The 24,254-nt window shown below is 38.4% G+C and overlaps 1 protein-coding gene across 4 annotated transcripts in view; it reads left to right on the forward strand.

The window, feature by feature from the left end:
• The window catches only part of NEK1 (NIMA related kinase 1), a 213,440-nt gene extending 189,880 nt beyond the window's left edge, over nucleotides 1–23,560 (forward strand). For all 4 annotated transcript variants that reach the window (XM_060155835.1, XM_060155836.1, XM_060155837.1 and 1 more), the window contains 5 exons: nucleotides 2,097–2,248; nucleotides 5,273–5,481; nucleotides 6,495–6,625; nucleotides 6,799–6,931; nucleotides 22,316–23,560. In XM_060155835.1, the coding sequence (XP_060011818.1) occupies nucleotides 2,097–2,248; nucleotides 5,273–5,481; nucleotides 6,495–6,625; nucleotides 6,799–6,931; nucleotides 22,316–22,329 (639 nt within the window). In that variant the 3' untranslated portion in view covers nucleotides 22,330–23,560. The remainder of the gene's footprint in view (nucleotides 1–2,096; nucleotides 2,249–5,272; nucleotides 5,482–6,494; nucleotides 6,626–6,798; nucleotides 6,932–22,315) is intronic.
• The last annotated feature ends 694 nt before the right edge of the window (nucleotides 23,561–24,254 follow it).

Genomic DNA, 24,254 nt, shown 5'->3' on the forward strand with positions numbered 1-24,254 from the left:
TACCGTTGAATTGCAGTAAGCAGAAGCTAAACAAATGTGCTCATCATAAACTATTTTATAGTACAGCCAGGGGATTACTAACACATAATTTTATATTAAAAATACTACAGATGAAAAACTGAGTTGATGGAATTAAGTAGAATTTCATGTGAAGTTCTATTAGTGCAACTACTACTAAATTCATTCATTCTTTATGTGGTTGTCTTCATTTTTGAGAAAAAATAGAACCAACAGTGAGAGATCTAAAGGAACTGCATTTTTTTAAATGTTTTAAGGTTTTCTAAAACATTGGTTTCCTGTTTGATTTATAATGGTACCAAATGCTAGCTGCATAAATAATCATACTACAAAAAATTTTGGAAAAAATGAGTCTGACTATAAATGAAGTAAGATCTCAGGCAACATGTTCTGGATTAACAACTATTTTCAGGAGGATTTCTTTCTATTAATGTCACAACTATAGAATATTATTTAAACAATATGAAAGAAATCTAGTAGACTCAGAATTACAGAACTGGAAGTGTTCTTACATAAAATTCTTCTTATGAAGATGAATATCCTGTCTAAAACTTTAGCGGTCTGTCAGGGAAGACTATGAACATTAGGATTTTAAATATAGGACCTTTGGGAACTGTTGGATTGATGGGTGTGTAAACCCATTCCCAGAGGTACAGACCACTTGAAATTTCTTTCTAACCCTATTATTTTATGTTTGGTGATGAAGTTTATTTTAATTAATGACAGGAATAAACTAGAAATTGAGATGATTTTACCAGGGCTAAAATTTATCTCAGCCTAAAAAATATTGCATCCTTTTGTGTAGTCCCCTTGTATTTAGGTATATAATGCGTATGTGCTATTTATTTTTATCGATTAGCATGTATCTGGGTAAACTGTTAGTGGCTGCATATTTTGCATACCCCGGGTTTATAATATATGTGGCTCAAACCATTAAAATAACAAACAAGTCAAGCGTAAATTCTGCTGACAGTACCATTGTTAAGTGCTTTAACCAGGCAGTGTATCTGCGCCATCTTGTAGCGCATCACCATTTTTTTTCTCTTGAGTGCTGTGATATGTAAATTACGTTCAAATAATAGAAGTCTATTCCTTTTTATTCTCACTAACAGATTGTACCAATAAAATTGGCCAAGTGTATACATTTTCATTAATGTGCCAAACATTGTGTGTTCTGCACAGTCTCCCATCTGGTGCTGGGCTCCTATCGGGGCCTTAGGAGTCACGTTTCAGATCTTACCGACCCCTTTAGGGTTGACCAGCCCTGAGACTGATTTCTGCAGATGTGTGTGCCGTAGCCCTGTCTGTCCGTCACGTTCCGACTGTGGAAAGGGTGCTGGACAGAGGCTGTTCCTGTTTTCCTGGTCTTATCCAACGCGGTTCACATTTCAGGCACCTCCTCCGTGTTGTGCTGTCTCACCTCGTTGTGCTGGGCTCTTCCTCACCCTGCTGCTCCAGGTGCTGTCAGCGTGAACTTGGAGGAGCCTATCTTCCCAGCCGTCCTTTCTGGTGGGAAAGGCGCTCGCTGCTCGCAGTCCCTGCTTGCAGTCCGCTGCTCAGGGAGCCCCCAGTGGGCTCTTCTTTGCACTAACTGGAGGCCCTGCCTTAAGCTGTTGGCCACCCAGCATCTGTTAGGGCAAAGGGACACTAAGGGCCACCAGTTGTGTGGGGTGCTGCTTAGCCAAGCTTGGGCAAAAGTACCCGGAGCGCGTTGGACGTTGAGAAGTGAGAGGAAGACTCAGGAGGGGTGCTGTGGCCGAGGGGTGGCAGGGCCTGACCCAGCTCCATCCAGCTCCAGCTCCCTCCATGTGCACACCCCAGATAAACACCCTCCCTACCTTTTAAAGTCTACTTCACATTGAAACCCAAGCAGAACTCTCAAGCTTACTTTCATCACTGAAAAAACCCTGAGCTGAAGTTCAAGAGAAGTAGGTTCTCAGCTTAGGCAAGTTGCCCCTGAAGCTTCTAGCTTTAAATGGATGATCGATTTATTATTAGCTCCAATTTTCTAATTTTTTCTGTCGTTTTAATTTTCTCACTGTCTCACTCCTAATAAGATATCGGTTGCCTTTTTATAGATGTTGAGGACATGTTCACTTCCAGACCTCTCAAAGCTGTTCAGAACACTGATGGATGTCCCCATTGTCGGAGATGGACGTCAGGACAATCTTGAAATGGATGAAATGGAAGATGAGCATGTTAAGGAAGGACCTTCCGACTCTGAGGACATGTGAGCATGATGACATTCATAGATACCGACACTAACAGGATTTCTGAATTTACACATGTTCTAGAGATGGAGCCTCACCCACAGTTTTCAAACATGATCTGTAGCTGACCTTGCACTACTCCTTTAACTTTTTACAGTGTATTTTAAAGTACAGTCAAGGAAACTTTGATATGTGTGTCTGCCTCTAAATACTGTAACTTAATGTCACTTGAGGAATGTAAGGACAGGGTCACCATTGTGTTCTCTGTCTTACTGGCCACTGAGCGCCCGTCACAACGCTTGATGTGGCTGGTGCGTAATTGAGTGAACCTCAGCAGGATAATGACTGTTTGGTAGTTTGATGCCACATGGTACAGGGATTGCAGCGGGGAACTGAAGGACTCACTACTCTACTTTTCCCCAGGAAGATGCCAGAAAGCTCCCCATCTGTCTCCTGCCGCCTGTGATTTCAAAACCATGGCAGTGGGCAGTTAGCAGGTGGAATAGTGTGTGTGTGTGTATGTGTGCGCACATGCTCACATGTGAGTTCTGCACTTAACTGCCTTCACAAAATTCCCTCCTTATTAATGCCTGAGGAATCTAGAACCCCAGAGGAAAATTTAACAACACTCCTGAAAGAGCTGGGAACTGGCAGCTCCTTAGACAGTAATGCCCCTTCACCTTCCTTGATATCAGTCAGCCTTCTCAGCCCATCCGACAAATGTTACAGCGTTTTGGGGGAAGTAAAACCAGAGTGTTCAAGAAGTGTATTCAAGTCACCGGGAAAATAGGTTGCAAAATGCTATAATTTTTATGATTTATTTTTTGATTTGTTTGAATTTAAGTTTCTCCTTTTTACCTCTGCCTTTCAGTAGAAACAATGTGTGTTTTGATCTAATTGAAAACATGATATCAGTCTCATGATTTTTGTCCCTTTAATTCTTGAGCTGGGCACTGCATCTGGTGCATTTTATTTTCTGTTTTTGTTTTTCTTAAGACTTGCCGTTTCTTTTTAAATTTCTAGCCATACTTTATCTTTCAAAGGTTGACTTTTGAATTCTCTGGCTGTCCAGTGGTTAGGACTCCATGCTTTCACTGCCGAGGGCCCGGGTTCAACCCCTGGTCGGGGAACTAAGATCCCACAAGCCATGCAGTGTGGCCAAAAAAATAAATAAAGGTTGACTTTTTTTTTCCCCCATAGAGTTCTGTAGATTTTTGCTGGTGCCCTCAAAATTTGGAGGAAAAGTTACCTTTTTATCCTTGCTTCTTCTGCTTGGCTGTGGTCATTAAGCACTTTACGCTGTATTTTTATTAAGCCTGTTGGATAACAGGACAACATTTCAGCACCTCTGTGGTTGACAAAATCCTTGGTAACAGTTTTTTCCTCAGAGTTTTTATAAGTCATCAGTTTTTATCTGAGTGAATATAGCTTATTTGTGGCTTATATTCTTTTAATTACTAGTTGATGACAGAATTTTATTTTAAAATTTAAGTTAGAAGGTTTTAATGTTATTTTTAAAATTTGAAAAGTAAGTTTTTTTTCAAGTAAGTTACTCCATATGCATATAGGGAAATTTCACTTGACATTTTTCTTTGGAAAATATGCATGTTTTTGATCCAAACTTTATTTATGGTCACATAATAAAACCTACTAAAAAGAAAATTCAGGACCAGGTTTTAAAGTACCTGAGTCAATTTTGTGAGTGCTCATTTCATAAAAAATGTTAATCCTCTTACACTTTTCTTACATTGGCATAGTTAGCAGCCCACTTGCTTTAATACCATCTGTGGTGGAAACTAATTCCTCTACAGGAAGATTTTACCAACAGGTTAATGCCTAGTCACATAGCAATGGTACCTAGCAGATGTGCGTGGTATGTAAGTCTGGTAATTAAATACTAAGCTAAATGCTCCTAGAAGGATGATCCAAAAGATTAGACACTGTCCTTCTCATTCTAATTAGATGATGGTTGCTTTTCTTTAAGTGCTGCAAAGTCAAAGTGTAGGAGTTTGTACACATATGTACAAAATAAAGATATTTCTACATTAAAAATTATTTTTCTGTTAATGAAAATTTTGTATGAGGTCTCACATAATAATATTTATGTTTTAGTTCTTCAGTAAGTATTTGTTTATTCAGTTAGAGTCTAAACTTTAAGAAAGGGCTTCATCAGCCTTGTGTTCTGCTTAATACTGCTTTTCCACTATTGAAATCCTCACTGTGGGTCCCTAATCTTTCAGAGGACTTTACGTATCTAACACTCGAATGAACTCGTAGTCTACAAGTTCTTCCATTTGCATGCCCCAGGGAGAAAGAAGCAGCTCCTGGGGGAATGGAGCTGCGTGCTGAGTGTGCTTCCAGGGTCTTGTAGATGTGGTCAGAAGGCCTAAATCTCAGTCTCGTTTTTGTCATTTATTGACCACGTGGCCTTGACAAGTCACTTGAGCACCTTGATTCATAGTTTCTGGGTTTCTAAAGTGAGTTTTGTATGGATAAAATTTAAATAGTAGGATAAACAGCTTTAATAACTAAGGTATTATATGAGTGTAAGATATTACTTGCATAAATCAGTTCATTTCAGCATCTGTAATTGCACAAAAGTAGAATTAATACTCTGGGCAGTGCCTGGAGGGCAAGACCCCCGCAGTGAGGCTAGTGCCCAGCTGTCGCACATCCACACCAAGATTTTGCTGAACCTTCAAAACTACATGAAAGAAAAATATTTAGTCTGGCTCTTCAATATTGAAGCATTCTTTCAAAACTTAAGGAATTAATAATGTTGATAGTTACATGATTCTCTCTGACAAATCAGGACCATTTTATACAAGTCATCTTCGGGCGTACGTATTCCAGATGTGTCGTGTGCTTTATTTATCAATTGTGTGAATCCTCATTTCCTTTGTTAAAAACTATGTGTTTTTTCAGATTTCTTTTTACCCACAACGAGTACTTTTAAGTAGAAAGGAGCGCATGTATATGGAGTTGAAGTAAAATTTCAGAAAGGTAAAGTTTTGGTAACGTTCCATTTAATTTTTAATTCTCAGTGTGTTTGAAGAGGCTGACACAGACTTACAAGAGCTTCAGGCCTCCATGGAGCAGCTGCTGCGGGAGCAGCCTGGGGAGGACTACAGCGAGGAGGAGGGGTTGGGCCTGAAGACCAGCGACGCGGAGCAGGCCGCCAACGGCATGGACGCGGGCGATGAGGACGACAGCCCTAGCAGCGAGAGCGCTCTCAACGAGGAGTGGCACTCGGGTGCGTGGTGGCCCACACTGCAAGCAGCGTGTCTCTTTCTGGCCTCCAACACGAGCCCCTTCCGGCCTTAAGTGAGGCTGAAGCCTGTTCTGTGTCGCTGACTTGCGTCCACTCTCTCTTCTCACACAGTCTGCATACATAGTTGTCCCATTTCTTTTCCACTGAAGTATGGAAATGCTTCTTGAAGCATTTTTATCCTGTTATCCTCCACTTCGTGACTTATTTTCCTAGTAATAAAGATAGTAACTTAGTTTTCTTAGCCCTTTATGTTTTACAAAGGGCTTCCACATACAGTGCTTAACCAGCAGGGTTAAACTGAAAGAGTTTTTAAAACCTTGACACTTCTTTTTTTTTTTTTTTGGTTTGGAAACAGCTCCTTGTTCATATCATTGACCCTAAGATGCATAGAAAATTTGTGTATTTAAATAACGATTTATTTGAGAAGAAGAGGTAATGTGAAAAAGAATGATTCTGCATTCATTTTTCTTTTACTAGAATTTTTCAAATTACCTTGGGCATGTACATGACATAAAACATATAAAGCATTTATAATACTTTTTAAGTGCCTTCCAAGTTTTATGATATACATCTTAGGTCATCTATATGCTTGTTCATGTTTTGCCCTATGTTTAATATCAAGTTTTTAAAAATAGAGTGGGTTGCCTCAGTGCAGAACATACGGGTATGCTTTTTCCTTTTTTTTTTTTTTTTTTTTTAGCGAAATTCAGTGACATCTCTTGGAATAGTTTTTATTCCAACCTGACTCACTGTTTATGTCTATAAAAGAAAAGATTTCTAAAGGAACATTCCTGTTAAGACAAATTTATATATACATACATTGATTACCTATATGTATGACAAGTATTATAATGACAGAAACTTTATATTGAATGTACAAGTAGTCTACCAATGACAGTATTCACGTGTCACAGGATTTTAATCAGTTATGGTAAGAATTATTTTATTCAGTCGTTTACATCATAAAATGTCTTCTTTTTTATTTATGTTTTTAGATAACAGTGATGGTGAGATAACTAGTGAATGTGAATACGACAGTGTCTTTAATCATTTAGAGGAACTAAGGCTTCACCTAGAGCAGGAAATAGGCTTCGAAAAGTTCTTTGAGGTTTACGAGAAAGTAAAAGTGAGTAAAATGTCACTTAAAGCATTTAATTTTGAAATATGCTCTGTTTGAATTACTAGTGAAATGTCAGTGATTTTTATTGGTCATTAGACCCATTATAAATAATAAACAAAGTCTCCAATTAGAGGAGGTTAACATTCAAATATTAATTTATATTTGGAAATTTGGTATAGGCTGTTCATGAAGATGAAGATGAAAATATTGAGATTTGTTCAACAGTGGTTCAGAATCTTTTGGGAAATGAACATCAGCATCTTTATTCCAAGATTCTTCATTTAGTTATGGCAGATGGAGCCTATCAAGAAGGTAAGATTTCCTCACATCCTTATATTTTAAATAAATGTGCAAAAAATAAAATGACAAATGTAAATTGATGACGTTATATCACATGCATTTTGGTGAAATCTATATTGGAATTATATGTAGTACTTTGAAGCAATTAACGGTGTCCTTTTTGACTGTTTCTGGCATGAGCTTTTATTGGCTTAAGTTTTTTAAGTCAATATTTTAATTTAATTTGCAAGTAACATTTTGAATGAGATTTTTTAAAAGCCTCCTTATTGGACAGCTCTAGAAATTAGAATACTTTTTTATTAAGGAGGCAGAATTAAAATTTTAGACACATACGTAAAATTTCTCCTAACTAGAACCAAATGTAATCTCTTCTGTTGAGAGTAAGTAGAGTTCATCTACAGTGATTTGAGGGTAAACCATTTTTATATTTGGAAAATATTTACCAATAGAATTACTCAGAATGTGTTAGGACTTTATTAAAAGTTATTAAAGTTAAAAATGTTTTTCCCCTTAAATTGGTCAAGAGCACTAAGCATGGAACCCAGAGACCAGAGTTACATTCCCGACTCTGACAAGCTGGTCATGACACAAGGTGATTTATTGTGTCTCGAGTTTGTTTCCTTTGCTATCACATGGAGCATGACCTCCAACCTCATGCACTGTGGTGGATTTTCAGAGTGTTTATGGAGCCCCCGTGGGCCTGGCACTTCATTTCTGTGGCCACTGAAGGGCATGGTCTGTGCTTACATGTTGTGTACAGTTTCCTTGGGAGATAAGACAGATAGATAGGAAAGAAAGTGTAAAACTATACATAGAAGTGCTCATTCTGAAATGTTTTCAGTTCAGTAGGAATTAGAGAAGGGAGATCAAACTGGGAAAAATGGAAAGAAACGTAGAAGGCGTGACTTGTAGGGAAAAGAACAAACCAGCGATTCATCTGTGTTAGGGTTAGACTGACTATATTAGGAGCTTCCTGTTGAGAATTAGTCTTTGTGATTGACCCTGTGAAATGTGTAAGGAACTGGAGGAAACCAGTGAAGGTTTCTGAAGTGAAAGGACTGACATAGTGGAAGAGGCAGCGGGAGCACCTGATGGAAATGGTAGAGGCAGTTGGCGTGAGTTGGTGAGGACCCGGACTTCGTGTTCAGAGGGGTGTTCAGTTCAGGTATTTCAGAGCCAGGGTTTTATTAAAATATTTGACATTTTCACTCATGAAAAATTAAGTCTGCTAAAATCACAGCTCAAGAATGCTTTTTATTTTGGGAGAAACTTCATGGTTACGTAGACTTATTTACATTAACTGTAAGCTCAGCAAAAACTGTTTCTTGAGTTGCTTTAATGGAAGTAAAATTCTTGATAAAATTCTAATAGTTATCGTTAAATTGAAACTAAAAAATCTTCAGGTAGAGTAAGTACTCTTTTTTTTTTAATTTTATTTATTTATTTATTTTTGGCTGCGTTGGGTCTTTGTTGCTGTGCGTGGGCTTTCTCTAGTTGCGGCAAGCAGGGGCCGCTCTTTGTTGCGGCGTGCGGACTTCTCATTGTGGTGGCTTCTCTTGTTGCGGAGCACAGGCTCTAGGCGCGCAGGCCTCAGTAGCTGTGGCACACGGGCTCAGTAGTTGTGGCTCACAGGCTCTAGAGTGCAGGCTCAGTAGTTGTGGCTCACGGGCTTAGTTGCTCCGCGGCATGTGGGATCTTCCTGGACCAGAGCTCGAACCCATGTCCCCTGCACTGGCAGGCGGATTCTTAACCACTGTGCCACCAGGGAAGCCCAGTAAGTACTCTTACAGCTTCAGACCCCACTGCATTTTCATTACTTTTCTTCTTAAGCTAACAGAATAACTGCCAAGGAGTAGTTCAGGCCATTAGCAGCAAGGAACAGATTGAACGTAAACCAGTCCTTTTTATAAGCCAGCAGATAGTGCTGCCTGTGTGCTTCACTACGTAGTAGTTCAGATTATCAGAAATAGGCGCAAACAGAATCACGTTTTATGCTTATGGTGGTTGCTATGAAACCTATCAGTAGAAATTTAAGGGAGCTCTTCTTTATTAAAAAAAAATGTCAAAGGACAATAAAATAATTCCACTTTGGGGAAAAAATATAAGAACGTACTTATCCAAATAAATGTTTAGTGTCTTCAAAGCAGAGATACAGACTTATTCTAATGAAGGTATTCCATTACACAAAATATCTTGAAACTTCTCTTTCAGAAATTCCCTGACAGCTTATATACCAGATTCTTTTGATTGTCTTTCTTGATACAAGTCTATTCTGAGAGCATTTAATTTTTTTGCAAAAAGCTTAAAGTTACTTGCAACCAAGTTTAGTGAATGAAGTGGGTAATCAAGATAAATGATATGTGATCTTTTTCAGTAACTTACTATGCAGTAATGAACCTAATTTGTATAATTAGTTTGTAAACTGATTTGGAATATTTTGAACAAGAATTCATTTCTAGGACTTCACTGGTGGCACAGTGGTTGAGAGTCCGCCTGCCGATGCAGGGAACACAGGTTCGTGCCCCGGTCCGGGAGGATCCCACATGCCGCGGAGCGGCTGGGCCCGTGAGCCACGGCTGCTGAGCCTGCGCGTCTGGAGCCTGTGCTCCGCAATGAGAGAGGCCACAGCAGTGAGAGGCCTGCATACCGCAAAAAAAAGAAAAAAAGCATTTCTAAAAATATTTGTCAAAAATTAATACTATTACTTTAAAGGTATGATTTGTAGACTAAAGTCAAGGATTTAAACTGTTGATGCGTAATTTTGGCAGTATAAATTTTCATAAGATTGATTTATATTCCATCTCGTTCCCCAAAAAAAGGTTTAACTACATGATATATAGTGCAATGTATATATATGTGTGTGTGTTTGTTTATACACACATACACACAGATCAAACTGAAATTAAGTTAAAAACAAATGTTTGGGAAAGTCAACATTATCAGGCAAATGAATACCTCAGGCAAATGAGTGCAAGCAATATAATATTAAGCCAAGTTGAAGTAGGAACAGAAAGTTCATGGTCAAAGGGTCTCTACAATTTGGGAAAATAATTCACAAATTTGGTGCTGAGATTTGTAGCAAAGCAGGAAACCTAACTAATCACTTGAGACGAAATATGTCCGTTACTCAGAGGACAGCTCTTTTTGGTATTGAAACAAAGGAAAAATGTCCAGTGATTCTTCTAAAAAGGGGACTATGATAAAGTGTTCCTCAAACTCGGGTAGCATGTAGAGTCCCCTAAAGGGGAAGATGGTTTTTCAGACTCCAAGAATCTAAGTCCATAGACCTCAGTGAAAAACTGAAGTCTTAGTGTTTGCAAATGTCTTTCAGTTGTGTTTATTACTATAAAACGTGGGGTTTTAAATATATATATATAATATTTTTATCAAAATATATAAAATATAAACATTATCTGGAACTTGTATATTCCTGATTTAATTGAAATCTTGGACACCATTTTATAAAACAGCCCTGTTATGGCCTGAAAACATTCTCAGTAACTTCTACAATATTTGGATTTCATAGCACCCTTTCTCATAATATGGCATGTGGAAGTTAATGGCATGAGGCCAGAAAAATGATTGTATTTGAGTGAATCTGTGGAGAGTATCAGACTAGTTCTGTTCATACTCAGACTGCATCCTTCAGGCAGTTCTCACAAGTATTGTTTCAAGATGCTTTCCATGAGTAGTCAGCAACAGTGTGCTTGGGAGTTAGCGTTGCTTGACAGGTATTTGGAAAACTTGCCCCTTCCTTGGAGAAAAAGCACAGTCAGCTGAGCCATGAGGTAGAATTGACACCGTCCTGTGACAGCTGAGTGGTTTCAGAAGGACACATGCCTACACAGAAGGCCATTCCCCTGCAAAACACCACCAATCATGCCGGCTAATACACTCCTCAAGAAGCAGTACCAGGTTTACTCTACCACACAAATGAAAGGGCACGAGGACCCCGAGTTCTGGATCGTAAAGCCTGCAGTAATTCCTTTAGCCTGGAAAAAAAGGTAAAGCAGCTAAGCATATCAACTCACTAACCTGGTTGTAAAATGTATATTGAATTCTCTAAATCAGCCATCCCCAACTTTTATGGTGCCAGGGACCGGTTCCGTGGAAGACAGTTTTTCCACAGAGTGGGGGGTGGGGTGGGAATTGTTTGGGGATGAAACAAGCGTGTTACATTTATTGTGCACTTCATTATTATTACATTGTAATATATAATGAAATAATTATACAACTCACCATAATGCAGAATCAGTGGGAGCCCTGAGCTTGTTTTCCTGCAACTAGATGGTCCCATGTGGGGGTGACGGGAGACAGTGACACCCAAAGTGTGTTGCTTATGTCTGGTCTACCCCGTTAGATGCAGCTTAATTGTCACTTGCCACTCACTGATAGGGTTTTGGTGTGAGTCTGCGAGCAAGGGATTTTTGTTGTGGTGGTGGTAGTGGTGGTATGCGGGCCTCTCACTGTTGTGACCTCTCCCGTTGTGGAGCACAGGCTCCGGACGCGCAGGCTCAGCGGCCATGACTCACGGGCCTAGCCGCTGCGTGGCATGTGGGATCTTCCCGGACCAGGGCACGAACCCGTGTCCCCTGCATTGGCAGGCGGACTCTCAACCACTGCACCACCAGGGAAGCCCTGTTTCTTATATATTTTATACAGAGTAGCTTGTATCTCTTAATCACATGCCCCTAATTTGCCCCTCCCCCCTTCCCTTTCCCCTTTGGTAGCCACTAGTTTGTTTATTGTATCTGTGAGTCTGTTTCTTTTTTGCATGAATATTCATTTGTATTATTTTTAAAGATTCCAAAATAAGTGGTATCATGGACTATTAGACTTTCTCTATGTGACTGCTTTCACTAAGCATATTCTCTAGGTCCATCCACATTGCTGCAAATGGCAGGATTTCATTCTTTTTTATGGCTGAGTAATATTCCATTGTATATATGTACCACCTCCTCTTTATCCATTCATATGTTGATGGACGTTTAGTTTGCTTCCATATCTTGGCTATTGTAGATAACGGTGCTATGAACTTTGGGGTGCATGTATCTTTTTTGAATCAGTGTTTCTGTTTTCAGGATATATACCCAAGAATAGAATACTGGATCATATGGTACTTCTATTTTTAGTTTTTTCCATAATGACTGCACCAATTTACATTCCCACCAACAGTGTACAAGGGTTCCGTTTTCTTCACATTCTCTCCAACATTTGTTATTTGTAGGCTTTTTGGTGATGGCAGGTGATGAGGTGATATCTCGTTTTGATTTGCATTTCTCTAATAATTAGTGACGTTGGACATCTTTTCATGTGTGTTAGGCATCTGTATGTCTTTGGAAAATGTCTAGTCAGGACTTCTGACTATTTATTTATTTATTTATTTTGCGGTACACTGGCCTCTCACTGCTGTGGCCTCTCCCGTTGCGGAGCAGAGGCTCTGGACGTGCAGGCTCAGCGGCCATGGCTCACGGGCCCAGCCGCTTCGTGGCATGTGGGATCCTCCCAGACCGGGGCATGAACCCGTGTCCCCTGCATCGGCAGGCGGACTCTCAACCACTGCACCACCAGGGAAGCCCCTTCCCATTTATTTATTTATTTGTTTGTTTTTTAATTTATGGCTGTGTTGTGTCTTAGTTGTGGCACACGGGAGTCTTCGTTGAGGTGTGTGGGATCTTCCATTGCAGCGCAGGCTCTTTGTTGTGGCATGCAGGCTTCTCTCTAGTTGTGGCACGCAGACTTCAGAGTGAATGGGCTCTGTAGTTTGCGGCACATGGGCTCTCTCATTGGGGCACACGAGCTCAGTAGGTGTGGTGCGCGGGTTTAGTTGCCCCATGGCATGTGGGATCTTAGTTCCCTGACCAGGTGTCAAACCCACGTCCCCTGCATTGGAAGGCAAATTCTTTACCACTGGACTACCAGGGAACTCCCTCTTCTGCCCATTTTTGGTTAGGTTGATTTTTGGTTTTGGGTTTGGGTTTGTTTTATATTGAGTTGTATGAGCTGTTTATATACTTTGGATATTAATCCCTTGTTAGTCATATCATTTGCAATATTTTCTCCCATTCAGAAGGTTGTGTTTTTGTTTTGCTGGTGGTTTCCTTTGCTGTGCAAAAAGCTTTTAAGTTTAATTAGGTCCATTTGTTTGTTTTTGCTTTTATTTCTTTTGCCTTAGGAGATGGATCCAAAAAAATATTGCTATGATTTATGTCAGGAGTGCTCTATGTTCTCTTCTATGAGTCTTATGGTTTCAGGTTTAACATTTAGGTTTTTAATCCATTTTGAGTTTATTTTTGTATATGGTGTGAGGAAATGTTCTAATCTCATTCTTTTACATGCATCTGTCCAGTTTTCCCAGCACTACTCCTTGAAGAGAATGTCTTTCTCCATTATATGTTCTTACCTCCTTTGTCATAGATTAATTGACCATAGGTGTGTGGGTTTGTTTTTGGACTCTCTATTCTGTTCCATTGATCTATATGTCTGTTTTTGTGCCAACACCACACTGTTTTGATTACTGTAACTTTGTAGTAGACAGTAAGTCCCCTACATATGAATGAGTTCTGTTCTGAGAGCACATTCGTAAGTCCAGTTTGTTCATAAGTCCAACAAAGTTAGCCTAGGTACCCAAATAACACAGTCGGCTATATAGTACCGTACCACAATAGTTTTATAATACTTTTCACACAAATAATATGTAAAAAACAAAGAATCACAAAAAATAAAATATTTTTAATCTTATAGTATAGTACCTTGAAAAGTACAGTAGTCCAGTACAACAGCTGGCATCCGGGGCTGGCATCGAGTGAATAGGCAAGAAGAGCTACTAACTGGAGGAGGGAGAGGAGGTGGGAGATGGCAGAGCTGAAAGATCATCAGCAATAGGAGACAGAGGGCGAGCTGCAGTTTCATTCATGCCTGACGTTGATGGCACAGGTTCTGCTTCCTTGCTGGATTCAGTTCTATCTACCCTCTTGAAAAAACGATCCAATGATGTCTGTGTAGTAGCTCTTTTTTTCTCATCATGGATGACATGGTATCACTGGATTGCATTCTGAATGGCTGCTGCAACCTTCGTGTACCATTCTATGTTTGGGTCCTGAGCCTCAGAGACTAACAGTGCTTCCTCAAATAAAGAGAATCCCCTTGCCATTTCCTGCATCGTGAATCTCTTTGGTTCTTCAGTTACTTCTTCTTCCTCTTGTAGCTCCACTCTCTCAATTATTTTCACTTTTCTTTCCATTGTTATCACTTGGCATTTCTTAGCCATACCAGCTACACACCGCTGCCTTTACGTGTGCTTCCTGGGCTTGAAATAAAGATACTGTATTACTGTACTCTATACAGTACTGTACAGTAGCATACACAAAAGAACAACCACTTATAGAGGATGCATACATGTGACAATGTACACCAGACATGTGAACTAACTTATGTGATTGGACATGAGAACGCATGTTTGCATCTTTGAAAGTTTGCAACTTGAAGATTTATATGTAGGGGACTTACTGTAGTCTGAAGTCTGGGAGGGAGATAGCCTCCAGCTTTGTTTCTTTTTTTCCTCAAGATTGCTTTGGCAATTCAGGGTCTTTTGTGGTTCCATATGAATTTTTGGATCATTTGTTCTAGTTCTAGGGAAAATGTCATGGGTATTTTGATAGAGATTGCATTAAATCTGTAGCCTGCTTTGGCTAGTATGCCATTTAACAATATTAATTCTTCCAATCCAAGAGCACAGCATATCTTTCTATTTCTTTGTATTATCTTCAGTTTCCTTCATAACTGTTTTACAGTTTTCAGTGTATAGGTCGTTCACCTCCTTGGTTAAGTTTATTCCTGTGTATTTTATTCTCTTTGATGTGATTTTAAACAGGATTTTTTTTTCTCTTTCTGATGATTTATTATTAATGTTTAGAAAAGCAACAGATTTCTATATGTTAATCTTGTATCCTGCAACTTTGCTGAATTCATTTATTAGTTCTAATAGTTTTGGGGGGGAAACTAGTGTTTTCTTATATAAAGTATCATGTCATCTGCAAGAAGTGATAGTTTTACTTCTTCCTTTCCAATTTGGATGCCTTTTATGTCTTTTTCTTGTCTGATTGCTGTGGCTAGGGCTTCTAACACTATGTAAATAGAAGTGGCAAGAGTGGGCATCCTTGTCTAGTTCCTGAATATAGAGGAAAAGTTTTCAGCTTTTCACTGTTGAGTGTGATATTAGCTGTGGGTTTGTCATAAATGGCCCTTATCATGTTGAGATGAGTTCCCTTTATACATAACTTGATGGAAATTTTTATCATGAATGGACGTTGAATTTTCTTAAATGCTTTCTGCACCTATTGAGATGATCATGTGATTTTTTTATGCTTCCCTTTGTTAATGTGGTGCTGTCACATTCGTAGATTTGCAAATGTTGAACCATCCTTGCATCCTGAGAATAAATCCAACATGATCCTGGTGTATGATCCTTTTTATATATTTTTGGATTTGGTTTGCTAATATTTTGTTGAGGAGTTTTTGTTTGTTTGTTTGTTTGTTTTGTGGTACGCGGGCCTCTCACTGTTGTGGCCTCTCCCGTTGCGGAGCACAGGCTCCAGACGCGCAGGCTCAGCGACCATGGCTCATGGGCCCATCCACTCTGCGGCATGTGGGGGTCTTCCCAGACCAGGGCACGAACCCTTGTCCCCTGCATCGGCAGGTGGACTCTCAACCACTGCACCACCAGGGAAGCCCTGTTGAGGAGTTTTGCATCTATATTCATCAAAGAGATTGGCCTGTAACTTTCTTTTCTTGTAGTGCCTTTGTCTGGTTTTGGTATCAGGGTAATGGTGGCCTCGTAGAATAAATTTGGGAGCATCCCATCCTCTTTAATTTTTTGGAATAGTTTGTGAAGGATAGCTATTATTTCTTTATATGTTTAGTAGAATTTCCCTGTGAAGCCCTCTGGTCCTGGACTTTTGTTGGCTGGGAGGTTTTCTTTATTACAAATTCAGTTTCACTACTAGTGATTGATCTGTTCAGATTGCTTCTTCTTGATTCAGTCTTGACAGGTTGTGTGTTGCTAGAAATTTGTCCATTTCTTCTGTTCAATTTGTTGGCATATAACTTCGTAGTAGTATGATTTTCTTGTTACCTCTGTGGTATTGGTTGTTATTTCTTCACTTTCATTTTTTTTATTTGGGTCCTCTTTTTTTTCTTTTTGAGCCTTGCTAAAGGTTTATCAACTTTGTTTATCAAAAAGAGTTATCAAAAATCAACTCTTAGTTTCATTAATCTTTTCTATCTTTTTTTTTTGGTCTGTATTTTATTTATTTTCTTTATATATTTTCCTACCTTTTGCTGACTTTGGGCTTTGTTTGTACTTCTTTTTCTAATTCCTTTAGGTGGTAGGTTAGATTGTGTTTTTGAAGTTTTTCCTATTTCTTGAGGAAGACCTGTATGCCTATGAACTTTCCTCTTAGAACTGCTTTTGCTGCATCCATAAGGTTTTGGAATGTTGTGTTTTTATTTTCATTTGTCTTGAGGTGTTTTCTGATTTCCCCTTTGATTTCTTCATCGACCCATTGGGTTTTTAGTAGCATGTTGTTTGGTCTCCATGTGTTTGTTCTTTTCCCTGTTTTCTTTCTGTAATTGATATATGGCTTGATATAATTTCTATCCTCGTAAATTTGTTGAGACTTGTTTTGGGGCCTAGCATGTGATCTATCCTGGAGAATGTTCCATGAGCACTTGAAAAGAATATGTACTCTGCCGTTTTTGGATGTAAACTCCTATAGAGATGTGTTAAGACCAACTAGTCTATTTAGCTATTTAAGACCACTGTTGCCTATTGATTTTCTGTCTGGATGATCTGTCCATTGATGTAAGTGGGGTGTTAAAGTCCCCTACTGTTATTGTAGTGTTGTCAGTTTCTCCCTTTATGTCTGTTAGTTTTTGCTTTATATATTTAGGTGCTCCTATATTGGGTGCGTGTATGTTAAGTAATGTAATATTCTCTTCTTGTATTGATCCATTTATTGTTATAATATCTTTCTTTATGGCCTTTGTTTTAAAGTCTATTTTTGTCTGATATATGTATTGCTACCCCCACTTTCTTGTCATTTCCATTTGCATGAAATATCTTTTTCCATCCCCTCACTTTCAATCTGTGTTTGCTTTTAGCCCTGAAGTGTCTCTCTTGTAGGCAACATACTGAAGGGGCTTGGTTTTGGGGTTTTTTTAAAAATCTAATCAGCTACCCTATGTCTTTTGATGACAGCATTTAATCCATTGATATTTAAAGTACTTAACTGATAGGTATGTACTTACTGTTTTCTTTTTTCTGGCTGTTGTAATTCTTCTCTGTTTTCTGGCTGTTGTAGTTCTTACTGTTTTCTGGCCGTTGTAGTTCTTCTCTGTTAATTTCTTCTCTTATGATTTGATGATTTTCTTTAGTGGTATGCTGTGTTTTTTTCTTTTTGATTTTTGTGTATCTATTGTAGGGTTTGATTTGTGGTTACCATGGGATTCATATATGTTGGCATGTTGACCCATAATTTTATCTACGTGTTTTAAACTGCTAGTCATTTAGGTTCAAAGGTATTCCAAAAGAGCTACATTTTTTACTCCATCTCCCACATTTTGTGTTTTTTATGTCGTATGTTACATATTCTTGCTTATCCCTTAACTGTTCATTGTAATTATAGTTGCTTTTAACTTTTTTTTGTCTTTCAACCTATGTACTGGCTTAAGTGGTTGATCTTCAATCCTTACTATATACTTGCCTTTCCTAGTCATATTTTCCCTTTCTTATAGGTTTTTACTTCTTTTCCATTTAGAGGACACAGTTCACCATTCTTTTTAGAGTCAGTTTAGTATTGCTGTATTCGTTTAATTTTTGTTTGTTGGAGAAATTCTTTCTCTCTCCTTCTGTTCTAAATGATAATCTTTCTGAGTGGAGTGTCCTGGGTTGCAAGTTTTTCCCTATCAGGACTTTGAATATATATTGCCACTCCCTTCTGGCCTGCAAAGTTTCTGCAGAGAAATCAGCTGATAGCCTTATGGGGGTTCCCTTTTATATAACTCTTTGTTTTTATCTTGCTGCCTTTAGAATCCTCTCTTTATCTTTAACTTTTGCCATTTTCATTGTGGTAGGTCTTTGTGTGGGTCCATTTGGGTTCATCTCGTTTGGAACCCTCTGTGCTTCCTGTACCTGGATATCTATATTCTTCTACAGGTTTGGGAATTTTTCAGCCATAATTTCCTCACATACATTTTTGATCCCCTTCTCTCTCTCTTCTCCTTCTGGGACTCCTATAATGTGAATGTTGGAACACCTAATGCTATCTCAAATATCTCTTAAACAAACTTTTTTAAATGAAAGCAATTTTTCTTTCTCTTGTTCTGATTGGGTGGTTTCCATTGTTCAGTTATATCTTCCAGATCACTTGTGCAGTCTTCTGTATCACTTAGTGATTCATTTCCTTATAGTGTGTTTTTATTTCACCTGTTGTATTATTCATTTCTGATTGGCCCTTTTCTATATTTTCTAGTTCTTCATTAAAATGTTCAGTGTTTAGATCAATTCTTTTCCCTAATTCAGTTAACATTTTCTTTACTAATGTTTTGAATTTTTTATCTGGAAAATTATTTATTTCTATTTCATTATTTATCCAGAGTTTTCTCTTACTCTTTGAATCGAGAGCAGTTCCTCTGCCTTTTCTTTCTTTTTTTTTTCCTATTTTTAAATATTTTATTGACTGTAGTTGATTTACATTGTTGTTTTAATTTCTGCTGTACAGCAAAGTGATTCAGATATATATATATATATATATATATATATATATATACACACACACACATTTTTTTTATATTCTTTTCCATTATGGTTTATCCCTGGATATTGAATATAGTTCCCTGTGCTGTACAGTAGGACTTTGTTGTTTATCCATTCTATATATAATAGTTTGCATCTGCTAACCCCAAATTCCTAATCCATCCCTCCTCACCACCCCACCTTGGCAACCACATGGCTGTACTCTGTCTGTGAGTCTGTTTCTGTTTCATGGATAAGTTCATGTGTGTCATATTTTAGATTCCACATATAAGTGATATCATATGGTACCACTTGAGTAAGTGCCAACAGTGGCACCTGCTGCCCCACCCGGCTCTGCCTCAGGCCTGGGTCACCTCTGTGTCCCAAGGTTCAGTCTCTTCCCCAGTCCTGGCTACCCCAGTTCCAGTGCTACGCTGTGGCTTGGAGTGAATGGGGCTGGAGAATTGGCTCTGCTTGGGCTGGGGTTGTGTGATGAGGTGGTCCCGGGAAGAACCTCAGCCGTCAGAGCGCACCTCTCTCTGCACTGCCTCTGGGGCCAACACTCGAGCTCCTCACAACTGGACTCCAGACTTCTCCAGTCCTTGTATTTGTCACAGCATCTTCCAGCCAGCCAACAAGGCTTGTGTCCTCTGTCTAGGACCCCAGGACTGGGATGCCCAGTCTGTGGCTCGACCCGCTCACTCCCCAAGGCAAGTGTCCATCGCTGCAGTCTCCCTTTTCCTCTGAGTCCCCTCCCAGGGGCACAGGTCATGACCTGACCTCTCTTCTTCCCATCATACCAGATTCTCTGAGAATCTTTCTTACAGCCTTGGTTGTACAGCAATCCAGCTAGTTTCCAGTTTGTTTTCAGTGAGAATTGTTCCACATGTCGATGTATTTTTAATGTGTTCCTGGTGCGGGTGATGGTGAGCTCCACATCCTCTTACTCTGCCATCTTGATGTCTCCCTTTAGAGTCCTTCTTTTTCGAAATTCTTATACTGCATATCTAGCTGTCTTTCCCCAGACTGTCGTCTTTTAGGCCACATCTTAGGAGATAACAGTAAAACCATGTCATCTGCATATGGTGCTTAGACACTTTTATTTTCTGTGTTGGTGGGGCGTAATGAGGGAGGGGATGAATAATGATATGTAGTACACCCAATAGTGGTATCAGGGGCATTAAGTTAGAAGTTAAAAAGATTTTCTACAACACATTTCTGTTTTATTTAATCAGAAATTATGTGAGTCCTCAAAAGACAGCCTGAACTATTCAACTCCCCCAGCTGTTACAGTGCAGGTTTGGTAAGCACCCACAGTATGCAACTCCCCTGTCATAGTGCAGGTGTGGTAAGCGCCTACAGTATACAACACCCCTGACTGTGACAGTACAGGTTTGGTAAGCGCCTACAGTATACAACACCCCCATACTGTCACAGTGCAGGTTTGGTAAGCGCCTACAGTATACAACACCCCCATACTGTCACAGTGCAGGTTTGGTAACCACCTATAGTATACAACACCCCCATACTGTCACAGTGCAGGTTTGGTAACTGCCTACAGTATACAACACCCCCATACTGTCACAGTGCAGGTTTGGTAACCACCTATAGTATACAACACCCCCATACTGTCACAGTGCAGGTTTGGTAAGCACCTACAGTATACAACTCCCCTGTCACTGTGCAGATGTGGTAAGAACCCACTGTATACAACTCCCTCATATTGTCACATTGCAGATTTGCTAAGTGCCTACAGGTGTAGCAATTGGTAAAATAAATGCCACTTAGTCTTTAGCTAGGTACTAGCTAGTCTAGAGTCAGAGATCAAATAGAGATAGTACAATGTGTGAACTGCTTTATATTATTCCTAAAAAATTTATTCTTTAAGGAGAGGAGGAGCCAAGTGTAGACAGTCATAGAATGGCAAAGGCCAGCAGGTCCTCGTTTAGAACATTGATCTTAGCAGTCCAAACTTGTAAACGGCTAAGAAGGAAACAAAGACCTTCCTTCTACATTTATTTTAGATAGAATATTGTGCTATTTATGTGATGAGATTCTGTACACCAGTTACAGTGAAGGAATGAAATTTTCATCTATCACTTGGATAAGCCCCACCAATATGATGAGTTGAATAAGTAGTACATGATACCATTTATATAATGTTTAAAAGCACTTTTATTTAAATGTGCATATATGTAATAAAAATAAGCCATGGGAAGGAAGGGGACACATCAATTTCAGGATACTGTTAACACCCCTCAGCAGGAGGAGAAGGCAATAAGATGGGAAAAGGGTGCTCTCTCTCTTTAATGTGTTTTTCTTGAATCAGTTCTCCAAACCAGTGTGGCCAAAAGTTAACTTTTACTAATTCTAGATATTAGGTACCTGTGTGTTCATTAGTTTATTCTCTGTACTTTTCTGTTTGAATCTGTACTTTTCTGTTTGAAACAGTTTGTCATTGTAAAAAAAATAAGTAAATTATAGTACACAGCAATAAGTGTAACACTGAAAGCAATAAAATATGTTGTGTAAAGTGATGGTCCAGCTATATTGGAAGAAATAAAGTGTCAGGATCATTCTTCCCAGGGGAGAGGACGTCAGAGCTGGATTTTGACAGATAAGTGGGGATTTATCCCCCAAGGCATATGTCTCCTTGTACATAGAGGGGTGCCAGCTGTTGTACTACAGGAACTGTAAGCTCTTCAGTGTTACTAGAGCATTTATTATGGGGACAGCTGGGGAAGATGGGCAATGGAAGTAGACAAGGCTAGAAGTACTTAAAAGACCAGATCCTGAAGGGCATTGCAGTCCACATAAGGAGCACAGGTTCTGTCCTGAGCCTGTGGGGAGCTCGTGAGGGGTTTCAAGCAGTGCAGTGATTAGAGATGACACTTCGATTTTAACGGAAGAGCTTTCTGGAGTGTGAAGATAGTGACTGTTATGTAAGGTTAAATTAAGCAGTCTGTTTAATTCATTCCACAGTGTTTTTTTAGACTAATGAAAATTGGAGATAACTAGAATGTCTATAAATACAAATGGTTAATTTAAATATACCATATCTGTAAAGAAAATACTACACAGCCATTGAAACTGACATGGAATATATCTATGATTTATTCATTTTCAACATTTTATTGTAAAATTTTTATCATATGAAAATGTTGAAAAAACTTCAGTTACCACCCATATGCCCACCATCTAGATTCTTCCATTAACATTTTATAATCTTGCTTTATCACTTATTTGTCCATCTTTCCATCCATTATGTGTTTCAAAGGGAAAAACTCAAGTCTCAGAACTGCATCTTGTTGTAATTTTTTAAAACATATTTGTGTATGCATAAGTAAGCAATCTGGGAAGATTTATATAAAACTGTTAGCTTTGGTTATCTTTGGCTGTTAGGTAATTTTTGCTTCCCACTTAATTCTTTATTGTACTGTCTGAATATTTTACATTGAGTTTGTGATATTGTAATAAAAACTACATTTAAAACTACAGTAAGGCTCTTTTCCTTTAGTGTGACAGAGAATGAGTTTTTTACTAAGTAAATACATAGAGCTTGATTTGCAATGAATGAATTAAATTTTTTTCTTTTTGTACAGATAATGATGAATAATGCTCAGAACGTTTAATCCTCAACGGAATGAAAGCATTTAAATTTTGGCTCATCAGAATAACAAGCTTCAGTGGGAAATATAGCGATTTTTTATAAATGAAATATTAGATTTAAAATGAGCATGCTGATTACATGAAAATGATGGAGAAACATGCCATTTTTCAATTAAGATTCTAGTTTTTTATCTATTTTATTTTGTTTATTGAGTTCTATAGTTATCTCCTACAGAATATACACTTTATTAAATGTTCCAACCAAAGTGTAAAACACAGTGATCCAGACTGGACTCAATGGCTTTGAAGAAGATGTACCATGCAGCAAGGTAATTTTTACTTTCAGCAAATGTCTTTAAGTTGAAAGAGTAACTTCTGTTGTGAAAGACCTGCCTTTGCTTTTTCAATTATGCATTTAAGCATGACCCTTTTTTCTGTCTACTTGTTTTCATGGCCAGCAATTCTAGATTAAATAACCTTGTCAAGGGCTCTATTTAAATCTTAACATTTCGAAGATGGAACTTTTAGCCTTAAAGTTTATATTCTCAGTCCTTTTTCAACCAGTGTGTCTCCTGAACTAGCTGAATGGAAACAGGCTATAAAAACAGTCTTAGAAGTCATTGAAAAATTTGATTACGAAAGAATAGCAAAAATATATTTCCTGATATTGAAAAAGTTAATTACTTTTCTTTCTTTTTGAGGACCAGAACAAGGAAGACTATATCTAAAAATTAGTCTGTGAATTTTAACATTGATCTAGCATATAACATAAAGTTGCCCTTTTGATTTTCAGCTTCCTCTCATGCATGTGCTTTTTAATTGAGATTCAAAAGAAGAAATGAATCATTTTTATTTTGACAGTGTGACAGTTTTGGTAACTAGTATTCCAAAGGGGGGAAATGTTTACCTCTTTCAATACCATTAGGAGAAGATTTTGTTAGGTCATTAAGACAATGGTCACACAGCTTCAATTGCGGTATGCCAGGTGTTACATCATTAGAGATGTCTGAAGTCCAGATGCTTTTAGTAATAAAAGCAGAATTTTGGAAACTCTGAGAACAAAGAAGCCTTATTGTCATTATCTATAATTTGAACAGAAGAATTGTATGTTGCAGCACTATCAGTAGTATGCTGAATTAATTATGTATATTATTTCTAACATCCAAAGCTAAATACTTGATTTTTATATGTTTGTTTATTTTATGATATTGCTATTAAATTTTTACTCTCTACCTGAAGTACACTATTGGTTGTCTTTTATTTAATAGCACTGTTATTAGTAGAATGCTTTTACAGAGAGCTGAGAATACTTTGGATTATTTTACCTGAACATTTTTTTTTTCAATAGAAGAATATTTGAATTCTGTAATTTAATTCTCTACAGTCTTAAATGATGATAATGATTTGTGGGAGTGAGTATTTTTAAATTCTTAACCTAGAAATGCAGGTAGGAGTATAACACAGTAGAAAGAGTTGTTTAGCCATATTTCGAAAGATGTCATCTATACAAGAACAGGAGTGACAAATAGGATATGTGCCATCTTCAGTCAATTGGTAGTGAGTGGCTCTGGGGTGTTATTATGGAAAGGTTGTCTGCCAGTGGTAAAGAGGGTTTTTATTGTTCAGTAAGGTCTATTGTAGGTGTTGGAGGAGGAACGTGGAAGTATCTATAGATTGATAGAATATTAGAGCGAGCAAGGGCTATCAGGATAATTTAGTGTTATCTACATTTCTCAGGTGAGGGCACTGAGTTGTCACATGAGTGCATTCACTTGTGTAGATGGCCAGGGTCAAACCAGTTCCTGGCCTTACCCTGTGCTATTACTTCCACATTCTTTTAAAATTTATCTCCTCTAGAGAGTGAAAAGGAATAGATTTAATAGGAAAAGGTACATTTAGCATTAATGCGTTAAGAATTCTGCAGAGATGTTC

The sequence above is a fragment of the Lagenorhynchus albirostris genome, chromosome 7 (assembly GCF_949774975.1).
Source record: "Lagenorhynchus albirostris chromosome 7, mLagAlb1.1, whole genome shotgun sequence".
Taxonomy (NCBI): domain Eukaryota; kingdom Metazoa; phylum Chordata; class Mammalia; order Artiodactyla; family Delphinidae; genus Lagenorhynchus; species Lagenorhynchus albirostris.